Below are 12027 nucleotides of genomic sequence, written 5' to 3'. Positions count from 1 at the left end.
CTGCATCTGTATTTATTCGCCTGCTGCGATCTGCGATCCTAGCTTATCTCTTCTCTTTCTATCTTTTCGTCTTTGCTTTTGTTTCTTTATTCGCTCTTTGTGAATTAGCCTCTCCTGCTCGTCGCTTTGGTCTTCTTAAAAAAATCGACAACGCACAAATAACTGGAAGTAGGACGCAACGCAAAGTCGCTAAACACTCGAAAACTGACTCCTCTTTATTCAGGTATTTCATTAAGTCAACTTAACTGGAGAAAAATGCTGCTTTTGTGCTCTTTTTAAAGAGCACGTTATAACCTGAGAGATCGCTAAACTGCTGTGGAAACTTGACTGCGCAAGAGAATCACTAATTAGATCTGGGAAGTGACCTGGAAATAATGGTAAACCTCATTACCTACCGCCGGCTTGAATACACATATCCCTTGATGTAGCTTTCATAGAATGAATCTCCGGTTTGAAACACACGCGTGTGAAACTCATGCCGAAATAGTTGGATCTTCCGCTTCAAGTACGCGAATGGCTGGTCGCAAAAACGGTGCTCAATAACTATGGCAGAAATCTACGTTGCAAATTGCCAATTATGCGCGAAACACATGACAACAAGAAGGGCGTTCGAAAAAAGCATTACAACCAAAAGCATCCTTGTTGTGATACTCCACAGAGTATCGTCTTTCTAACTTGGGAAGGAGTGAGACTAAAAACGGCTGCGAAGGAGACTAGTAAAGAAGCCGCAACTTTTAACTGGAATGGGCATACTTGAAGCGGCTGGCAGAATTCATGGAGCGTTTAAACTCTTCACGTAACCCTAGAGTTCCTCGGTAAGTACTAAAAAAAAAAAAAAAACAAACTTGGATCAAACACTTCAGACTATTCGTAATCGTACAAATTATCTTTCTCCAAAGGGTTTTTTTTTTCTGCCCAGTTCCACGTATTATACGAGCTTAATTATTTCGTTGGGTCTTTGATCAATATTACTTCAGACAGCCGCTTTTTGTCAGCGTAGCAAAGCAAGCAATGTTACAAGTTCGAAGGCTTCGCTCGGACATAGCGCATCAGCGTCTGGAAAGTCATGTGTCCCCTTAGTGGTTTTTTAACACAGTTTCAAGGCCGGGCTGTATCGACAACGGCTCATATGCTCGCGCCAAGTATTGAAAATTACAACAAAAAATGGCCAGTTGTCTTGATCCTCTATTCCGCATATTTTTTCAAACTATAAGTGAACTAGAACCACGAAACCAGTTATTTGCAATGGTTATAAGAGTAAGACTTGTGGCCCTCACAACGAACAACAGCAGTGTATGTTTTGACACCGAAAGAAGATCAAATAGCGTAATTCAAATGGCGACTGAGGTTATATACGCCCAGGAATTACAAGTCAGGGTTACAAGTCGTCCTGAGGCCATCTTGAAGCACTTGACTGAGACGAGCGTTAACAAATGGTAAACACCACAGCGTACACTGTTGAGTTATGGATGCACTTGGGAGGTTACTAAGCACTGAAGAAGAGTCGCTCTCGGCTATCGCCTCGCGCGACTCTTACGCTTCTTTCGTGTACGCTGTGGTATTTACCATTCGTTTTATAACATAACATTGATACATTGTAGCTAAAGAGTTCCCTTTTATTTAACAAATCTTACGTGACCAGAAAAAACAAGCGCACGCGGAAAAATAGTCTTTGTATTTGCTCTCGTCAGCAGCGTACACCTATGGGAAAATGGGGACGCTAAATTGACCAATCAGAGCGCGCACTTTACTTTGGTTATGTTATAATTACTTTTAGTGTTTCTTAAAAATATTTTAATCATAATATCATGAAATTTTATTTATTTTGTACGGCTCTGTGGACTTGACTAAGCACTTTAAAATTCTGTCGCAGCAAAATGATGCCAATTCCCCTTTACAAATGTAAGACTTGACTTTTTTTAGTCATTTACCCAGCAAAGTAGGAAGTGCTACACTCAGTGGAGCTAAAGAGTGCGAACTTCTGAAGCCACCCATATGGAAGGGCAAAACTCTTCGTATGTCCTCTAAAACTTACAACCTTGGTGACGTGGAGCGAGCTCTGTCTGAGCAAGTTAAGGTAAAGTTGTGCTTGACAAAATCCCTCATTGGCTCCACAGAAATAACAAACAGTGTTGTTAATCTGTCGGGGCGTGCTGCGCTAGAAGCTGCAAAGAAAATGCAAAATTCCAAGAGAGCCTCTCTGCAGTCACAACTAGTCATAGATGTTGAAGAAGAAAGAACTACTGGATAATGTGAATTCATATGGTATCCAATTTTTGAGAATTCGACAAATAGAATTGTGAGTTGGATAATAATGCTGGTTAAAACGATAATAAGCTTTTTATTTCTCTTTTAGTTATGGGTCTTTTTAACATGCATAAAATATTTGTCACCATTTTAATTATGAAATGAAAAGTGGTTTGCTGGTCTGCATCAGATCACAAGAAAAATTTTTTAAGATTGTAAAGTACTTTTTCAGCTAAGAATGTAAAATCAAATAAATTATACAAATGTCTGGTGAAAAATGGTTGCTCTTTACTGAAGTGAGTAGCAGCTCAATCCTTGGTTCTGTGGGTGGTTTGATGCCCTGTGGTGAAATGCATGGCTACTCGTTAACGTATTACAGCCAAACATCAGCATGCATATTCTCCATACTGGTTTCTATACATTTCCTATGGTCCTGATGAAGGGAATTTGTTTAACAATAAATAGCTTCTTGAAGTAACAATTATTTCCTAAATTCTTATGACCAAAATTTTCGATTCAGCTGTGATATTCTAAGGAGAAAACTGGCAATCATCACTCTTTTGGGTAGAAGATTTAGTCAAAGTACTTTCCTAGAAATAAATGCAATTAGTGGTGCAGTTGATACGGACCGATACTCATGGTCTTAAAATAAGTGAGGAGAATTTGCTACCTTTCTATAATCAAAAAATGGATAGATATTCTAGTCTTCTCAGATAAGGACGAATAAACCGTAGGCCCTGTCTCCTGCAGGGTTAGGGGTTGGAGACGTTAATTTCCCACGCACTAGATTATTGATTGGTGGATGTCCTCCCCTGGGGTGGGATGGGTGGGAATTGGCCCTGAAAAGTTCCTATGGGGAGTGGTCAAGTAACATATGTATGTAACATATGTATGTATGTATGTATGTATGTATGTATGTATGTACACAGCCTGCAACTTCTGTGAGGTGGGCTAGAGCAAGACTGAAAATTGAAGCTCTTTGGTTAATTGTCTACCCTTGAAACTGTAACATCAGTATATACATTCTCTGCAGGGGCATAGCCAGGATTTTTCAAAGGGGGGGGGTCACAGAGGCTACTCACCAGATTGTCATGTCGACCTCCACGCAGTGCAAGTTTTACTTAATGTTACAGTTTTGGAATGAGCAGTGAGAGTAAAGTGGGCAGGCCAAGATATTGTCATGGCGTTTTCACCACCTGAATATTGTAGGTTGTTTGCTCAAAAGAAGGCTGACCAAGGGGGGGTCATGGGCACCCCAGGACCCCCCTGGCTACGTCCTTGCTCTGTACTGTTTTCTATACATTTCCTAAGGTGCTGATGAGAAAAATTTGTTCAACAATCAAGAGCTTCTTTAGTTGGTGATCATTTCCTTTATTCTCCTGACCTTAATGTGTGATTCAGGGGTGATATTGTAAGGAGAAATTAGATGCCATCACTCTCAGTGATAAAAGGGTTTATCGATCATACATAGTGATTTGGTATTGCTGCATTTTACTTGGTGCACTTTGAGTTCAGTGCACCCAACTGATTTTTAGGGGTGGTTAGTAATGTAAATGGACACATTGTTATCCAATTCTTGACACCACCACCTGATAATAAAAACAAATAAATAATGTATTTACTGTCAATAATGTAGGAAGTGGTTGCCTGATCTTCTGAGCTGGTGGCTCATGTTAAAAACACTCTCCTCCAGATTGAATTGGAATTTTGAATTGAATTTAATTGAATTGAATTGGTTTTTGTGGAGAGAGGAAAACCGGAGACCCAAGGACCCAGAGAAAAACCCTCAAAACAAGGACAAGATAGTTGCTCAAACCAGCGGCCTTCAGCGCGTCTTTTGCCTTTTTACAGAAAGGGCAGTAGGTCTTGGAGTACATTACGACCTTGTTGTCCCTCACTTGTGCCTTAATGAACTCTAATTTCCCCGACATAATGTACTATTCTTCGCCAATCCTTCTTCACAACTGTATTACTCTTCACGACTGTATTACTCTCCACGACTGCGACTCAACTTTTAATGAAGATATTCGAGAGCCCGCACTACCTATTTATAGCTGACAACAAATTTAGAAATAGATGACTCATGTTTGCTTGTCATTTGTGATTATTCAGACAAGTCACGCAATCTTTAAGCGTTTGGAGTTTTGAGTGGGTTTTCATCTCTAAAAACCGCGGACGTCATGGTTAGAAGGGAAAATGTTTATCCAGTGAATACGCCTGGCCATTGGGTAATTGGTCAACTAAAAATATGTTCTTTGAGAAAAATGGCAGGAAAAAGTCGAGAAAAATATCTTAGTTACAATCGGTTAGAGGCATTAAGTTTTGAAAATAAAGATCTTCAGATACGATGTACACCGTTCTACCATGACAACAAGAAACAAGAGTTTTTAAAGAATTAAATTTTTTTCCAAAAAGGTCGTCGATGAATCATTTGAACACGGAAAAATTCTTAAGATTTGCGGTCACTTGCACGCACATCCCGTGAAACTAAACTTGTTGCCAGAATGAGATTACCGTGAAACCTGGGCTAACTTGAAAAGGTCCATGGCGATGACTTGTCATATTTTCGTAAAAAGAAATAGAACTCAAGGGGTTAAGTGATAATTTTGGGCCTGATCTATGAGAGCAAAGTTCATTCTCAGAAAGGACAGGGTGAGATCGATCCTATTTTTAACGAAAAGTATTTGCTTCAAAACTAGGAGGGGTGTAACTCAGGGAGTGATTTTGCGGGTAATTACAAATCAACCGATTTGAAATTACGAGCACGCGTGATTATTCCTCAGTGCCAGGTCACAAAGTCGAAAAATGCACTCTGTGTCAAGTTCCCACAATAATTTTCGGTTTAAAAATCGGTAAGTTAACAAGGCTTGCGTTCTGATACAGTTGTTTATTGTTCTTGTATACAAAACCCTCTGGTTATATAGACACTTCATGACAAATACACACTAGTTATCCTGGTATGATTGGAACTTTTACAGCTATCCTAACCAAACGAGAAGGAACATAAACAATGTTCCCGTGATTTTTGTAAGATCTGTTTCTACACGTGATCAATGCCAGTTAATTTTTTTTTTTTTTTATGCATGATGCAGCATGGTGTGAGATCAGCATATACAAGCACTTTAAGGTGTTCCTTTAAAGTTGACGTAAATATTATGAGGTGTTTCGGCTGCAAAATCTCATAAGTATGTTGAACTTCCTACAAGACCTCATTAAGTTACACCACCTGACTGAGTGATCCCACGTGATGCCCACGTGACATATTGTTCATCTTTTATTTTGCATGCATGTATTTAAACTACAAATTAAAGATTCCCTCTTTCTTGATCAGAGTAGTTATTCAGGTTCATCATATCATGGAGTGAGAATGGTTTAATCACGAATTGTTTAGTCCCCCGTTTACATAACCCTTAAAAAACATCGTTCATGCATAACAAATACACTTTCAAGGGAGGGAAGAGGTTTTTTTTTTGGTCTCAAAAACAGGACTCGCGCCTTTACAATGCTTTTAGACCATGTTTCATGTCATACCACTTTTTTAAGTCTTTCAAAGTTACATGTAATTAAATTTGACAAATTGTCAACATGTTGGCCTGACTTCGACAGAAAACAAACATTTTATATGGCATTGGGGGCAAGTTTCTAAAGAAGCTGTGGTGTTACGTCGGTGGAGGGCATTAAAAGATAATTTGGCTTTATCAAATGAATTCATGACGTGCAAGTGGCCACTAGAGAGAGATTATAGAGCTGACATCTCAAGCGTTTCCACTTGAGGACTAATGTTTTAGAATCTTCCTGAGGTGGCCAGCTCACATCATTAACTCAAACGAGACGCGCTAGCAAATATATATTGCCTCAATGCAGGACAGAAAGATTGCGTCGCAGTTTTTACCCAAGTACTAGAACAGAACAGAGAAGGATAGATTTATTTTGCACTATCTCAAGAGATTACAGCAAAGATTACTAGAGATTACAAAAGTAAAAATAAACAAGAAACAAGAAATTACATAAATAGTCAAAAATAAACTGTGTGCAGTGACCAAAGCAGCTTAAGCTTTCGAGTTGGTCACTGTTACGTGTAACTAACTGGCGTACTTTACATTTATATAAAACTGCCAGTAATGAGTAGCGGACAAAGTAAAATTATAGCTGCATACATTCGTACTTACTATTTCATGTGGTAACATTAATAGCATAATAATAGAAATAGAAATGATTACTAATAGTGGCGGCAGTAAATTTAAATAATACTCATTGGGTATTTAGAAGGTACTGTTTGTACTGCTCATAGAAATTATTGTAAGAGAGAGATTTTAATTTAGAGGGCATTTTTTCCCAAACTTTAGATCCAGCAAAGGCAAAAGTGGCAGCTCCATAACTATTGTTTCTCTTTGGCGGATAAAAATTATGTTTGGATACAAATCTGGTGTTGTAGCTGTGAACCTCGGGAGCTTGAGTAAGGGTTCCTTTGAATATGGCAGAGACATGATTTTATGTTTCATTAGTTATTTTATGTGTGAAAATGACTACTTTTGAATTTGTAAATGTTTTCAAGAGTTAGGAGTTCTAAATGTCTGAAGTAAGGCATAGCATTGTCTCTGCTATTAGCAAAGAAAATGCTACGAACACATTTATTCATTCTAGTTTTAATTTTATGTAACCTGGTCTTGCAAGCACTGCCCCAGCTTGCAATACCACAGGTTATATATGGATAAATGAAAGAGAAATACAACTGTCATAAAGTATGAAGGTCAACATAATATCGTAATTTATTAATGATGCCCACATTCTTCATTAGTTTGTTGTCAATATGTTGAATCTGGGGTTCCCAATGTAAGTTTTGGTCAAGATAGACACCTAGATATTTTATTTGACTTTTACATTCAATATTACGTATCAAGTTGATACATCCATTAGATCTTGAAGAGGAAATTAACACATAGTTTGTCTTAGCAAGATTTATGGATAATTTATTTATGATGCAATATTTGAAAAGTAATTCCAATTCCTAATTCATAACTGTTTCAAGATGTTGTAGCTTATCACTTGTGTAAAACACATTTGTGTCATCGGCAAAAACTCGAAATGATAGTTTCTTGGAACAATTTGGCAGGTCATTAATATAAAGTAAAAATAGGAGTGGACCCAGCGTTAAACCTTGCGGTATACCACAAACAAAAGTTTCGTAGTTGGATTTAGTATTATCAATCTTAACAAACTGGGAGCGATTGTATAAATTGTTTTTAAACCAGTCAAGAGTAGTTCCACGTACTCCAAAGCCTAGCCTAGCTTTTAATAATTATTAGACTTTTAGACTATATATACGCCCATTCAACTTGTATAAGCATAAACTTATTTGTAACTTTATTGTAAAACCCATTGTAAACCAGTCTCTCTTTAATCAACTTTGTAATTTTTATGGTTGCACGATTGTAACTACATTGTAATTCAGATTAGCTGCGACATAGTTAGTAGAGGAGACTAACTATGGCTGCCATGATGGTGGAATTAAACTTTCTTTTCTTTCTTTTTTTCTTTCTTAACTCATTTGATAAAACTAAATTATCTTGTTATACCCTCACCGACACAGAATTACAGTTTCTTTAGAAACTTGCCCTCTATAAACTTTTAAAAGATAATTATTCAAACGTCATTCAACTGTGAACCTTGAAACGTGCGAGGATTGATCTAAAATAATTCAAAATTTCTGGAGGAAATTCAGCGCACACTGAATTAGCGTTGGTAAACTGTTCAATCGGAATCATCCTCGATTCTGAAAGCTCGGCGTTTATAAAAGAACTTGACTGCCACTTTGAAACTTTAGGTGCAAGATTCGAGCGGCTACCGAATGAAAGGAATTCAAGGAACTTGGCATTTCTTTAAAGTGTTCATCGTAGTCTGTTCTTGTGACCTCATCGTGGTTGTTCTGGGTGGATCCATGAGGAAATTTAGGGACTTCAAATCCGAGTGTGAAAGCGAACATTGGTTTTTCTTTTACGCTGCCAACGATGGGCCGCCTGTCGTCTTTGGTATGAGGCAAATTCATCGCCATCAGAGCTAGAGGAGCCACAGTTGTCGTAATTTCTGAGGCAGAGGATGAATGATGGTGCCGTGTAGGATTATGATACCGTATGTTAGGTTTTAAAACGTATTTTTGGGTTCAGCATCACAACGTCAGAGCCTTTTTTGGAGGCGAATCCAGTGGTTCGTTTAACTCCACAATCTGCATTTACTGCAACAAAAACTTTAAATTTTTTGACTGTGTATCGCTTGTAAATATGTTCGAGATTGTGAAGGTGAAAATAATCCAATGCACTTTTAAAATAAGGAAAAAATATCTTGACGTTTCCAGGCTTGAGTCGCTTTAACATCCGCAGATGATAGCATTTAATTAACTAGTCTGTATTTTTATAGAAAGGGACAATTTAAAAAAGGTTATACAATTTTATTATATAGGTTTCGTGGCCTTTTTTTGTGTGAATTAAACCAGCTGAACTTGTTATTAAACCATGAAAAGTTGCCCTGTATTCTGCAGGCTATTATTTTTTCTTAAGTCGAAAGGTGACCCTATGATAAGTGTGTTTTATCAGCTGTTTTGTACTGGCAGTTTAATCTACTTTGTTTATGTTTAAGGTCGACTACTCCAATGTACTGGACGAAAGATCACGATTTACTTTTAGTAAAAGAAGTGCTAACTGTTGATCCGAGCTAGCCGAAGGGAAGTAGGGAGAGAGCGAGACTGTGGGAGGAAATTGCCTCAAACCTGAGTGCAGTGTCTGAGCCCCGTTTCTCAGTTTCTTTGAGGTCTGTAAGAGACCGTGCAAACCTGGTTCTAATAAAGAAACACGAAAGAAAGGCTGCAGAAGAAAGCAAGGCCAGTGGAATAGCAGTTGATGAGCCTTCAGAGTTTGAAGCAGCAATCGAAGAAATATGTGAGAAAGCTGAGGCTGCAGAGAGAGATCAGCAAATGATATCAGTGGGAAAAAAGCCAGTGGAGAGAAAGAGAAAAAGCAAGTGGAGGATATTAGAGCCAAGGCTTTGGAGAAAGTTGGAGAAACAAGAAAAATAGTGGTTGGTGATGAGGTTAGTGAAGAGCCCGAGAAAAAGGAGAAAACAACAAGGAGATCTGGAGCAGAGACCATGGTATATCTGAGGGAGAAGTCAGAAAAAGAATTCAAAATCAGGCAAGAAGAGCTAGAACTTAAAAAAAAAGGAGCAGTGTGCCCAAGCAAAGCGGCAAGAGGAAATGACACAGCAACTGATCCATCAACAGGAGCAGCAGCGAACAATGTTTGCTAACCTCCAGCAGCAGCAACATCAGCAGCTTCAACAGCTAAGCCAGATGCAAATGACTATAATGCAGCAACAACAACAACAGAACCAGGCACTAGTGGCTATGCTGCAAGAGCTTGCCAAGAAGCAGTAGACAATAAAAACATGTTAAGTTTAGTTTAAGTTGATATACTATGTATTTGTTGTACTTCAATTTCATCCTTGTTTCAATTTGTCTTTTCTTTGTTTTACACTCATTTTCATGTTACGATACACAACATTGAACCAAGGATAAAATTGTTGTTCTTTATTGGGTTAAGATAATTACAGAGTTCATATTCAAAAAGTAAGCATTTGGAAGGACCATGGCAATATGCCCTGGTGTGCCGGTCTTTTATGGTTGTTAGTGCTGGTATAGAATTACACCAGTGATCTTTATGGTGATCCTTCTCCCTTAAGAAAAATACAAACTGATTCATGGCATCTGTAGATGGCAAATTTATTGCAAAATCTGAAATGGCCAATTAGTTTTATTCTTGACCTGGTGTGTAAACCACAAGACTGAATTAATCGACTTTAATCAAAGAATACTTAATCAGAAACTTCTAACAGTGACAGAATAAAACGGGGCGGCCACGCTTAGTAAAAAAACACAACGAGTACATAGCGAGTACAAGTTTCGACATGGCGGTTCTCTCATGCACTCGAGCACATGCTTTTAACTGTCTCTGCGCATGTGCCGAACGCACACCGCAGGTTAATAATATGGCGGTCTAGACTACTAGTCACCAGATTCCACATACTGGGGGCGAGGGCGTGAAGCAATTCGTTTGCTTCTTCTGAGTGTTTCGACCTGTGGAATCTGCAGTTCAGTTCCTGTAAAGTGTTCCTTAGGATCCGTCAGTGTGACTTCCAAGGGGTACAAGAGATGTATTGAACGATTGGTAACTCCAGAGTTTGTTTTGATCTCTGCAGCTCTAACTAGGCCATCACTGCCACGGAGAATATTCTTTACAATGGCTAACTTCCAGGAATTACGAGGAACACTTTTAGCGTGTATAAGTACAACATCCCCAGCTTTAATGATCTCCTCCTGCGATCCTCGCTTATTAGACTGATACAAATGACGCTCCGCAGCGAAGCAAGGTACTCATTCTTGAACCGTTGGACAAAGTGCTGAAACAGCAATGAGCGTCGTCTGAAGGCCATCTTGAGTTGATCATGTTCATTGAAGTTTTCATCCTCCAACTCGTCAGGATCAGTAACAGGGTGTGGCAAAGCTGTAACATCGAAACCATACAGCAACTTTGACGGTGTCAAAGGTTCTGGATCATTCGTATCATGGTAGACGAATGTAATTGGGCGATCATTCACGACCGCTTGAACCTCTTTGATGAGGTTTGTAACTCCGGTAGACTAATGAGCGCGCGACGAGGAACTTTCTTGATTGAAATCTTAACTACTCCAATCAGTCGCTCATACATGCCTCCCCAGTGCGGGGACTTGGAGGGAATATGCCTCATCTGAACTCTCTTCTGGGCAAGGTGATGCTGCACGGTCTGATCTTCTATGACTTGCAACAGCTTCTGAATTTCTTCACCCCCTTTCTGGAATGTCTTGGCATTATCACACAGGATTAGTGAAGGAATTCCATAGATCGCACAGTGACGCCTGAATGCAAGAAGGAACTGATCGGTGGTCATGTCATCAACAATCTCCAAATTAACATTGCGAGTGGTGCTACAGGTGAACAGGCAGACATAACATTTCTCCGTCTTGTTACCATTCTTGACTATCAGATGACCAGTAAAATCGATTCCCACTGTGGAGAACGGTTTCACCTTGTTAAGGCGAAAGTCAGGCAAGGGGGGTGAATGGGGTGGCTTGTACGCTCTGCCTATCTGGTACCGGAATTTGACACAATACTTGAGCACCCTTGCAGTTTCACTTCGTGCTGATGGCAACCAAAATCTCTTACGCAGTGCTATAACAGTGTCTCTTACTCCAGCGTGAAGCTGTCTCTCGTGAACTGAACGAACAAGCAGAGTTGTGAAATAAGACTTTTTAGCGATGAGAATTGGTTCTCTTGCGTCTTGTTTGAGTATTGCATGCTCGAGTCTGCCGGGGGCAACTAGAAGGCCGTTTGTGTTGAGCTTCAGATTAAGTTGACGAACCAAAGGAAGTCTGGGTTTGAAGTGCTGACGGGTGGCTCGTGACTGCTTTTTACAAAGATAGTCCCGTTCTAGCTTGAAATGCTGAAGCTGGTGAGCACGAAGAATTACCACTTCCGATTGGGATATTTCAGCACCTGTGGGAACTGGGATTACCAAATCAATAGCTGACGGGCACTGGCGTGACCCACGTGACTTATCGAGGCATACTTCAGGTTGGAAATGAATCTCAAGACATAGGACATTGAGCGAAGCATGCTTTCATAGGACTGGAAGCGTGAGATGTCAATCAAGTCTTGGAGACTGTCTGTGTTAGACTGTTTACCATGAACATGGC

At 39.4% G+C, this 12027-nt stretch overlaps 1 protein-coding gene and 1 pseudogene across 1 annotated transcript; both read left to right on the top strand.

Moving 5' to 3' along the window:
• The first annotated feature begins 582 nt into the window (after positions 1–582).
• On the top strand, positions 583–3042 carry LOC148731674 (uncharacterized). Its single transcript, XM_088761463.1, has 2 exons — positions 583–815; positions 1924–3042. Exons 1-2 carry the CDS (start codon positions 775–777, stop codon positions 2249–2251), a joined length of 369 nt encoding a protein of 122 aa, XP_088617589.1. The 5' UTR covers positions 583–774; the 3' UTR covers positions 2252–3042.
• Positions 3043–8444: 5402 nt separating this feature from the next.
• On the top strand, positions 8445–9673 carry LOC148731673 (uncharacterized; annotated as a pseudogene).
• The last annotated feature ends 2354 nt before the right edge of the window (positions 9674–12027 follow it).

The sequence above is a fragment of the Stylophora pistillata genome, chromosome 5, assembly GCF_964205215.1.
Source record: "Stylophora pistillata chromosome 5, jaStyPist1.2, whole genome shotgun sequence".
Classification (NCBI taxonomy): domain Eukaryota; kingdom Metazoa; phylum Cnidaria; class Anthozoa; order Scleractinia; family Pocilloporidae; genus Stylophora; species Stylophora pistillata.
The sequence above is the reverse complement of the archived record's forward strand: the minus strand, read 5'-3'. Positions and strand labels throughout refer to the sequence as shown.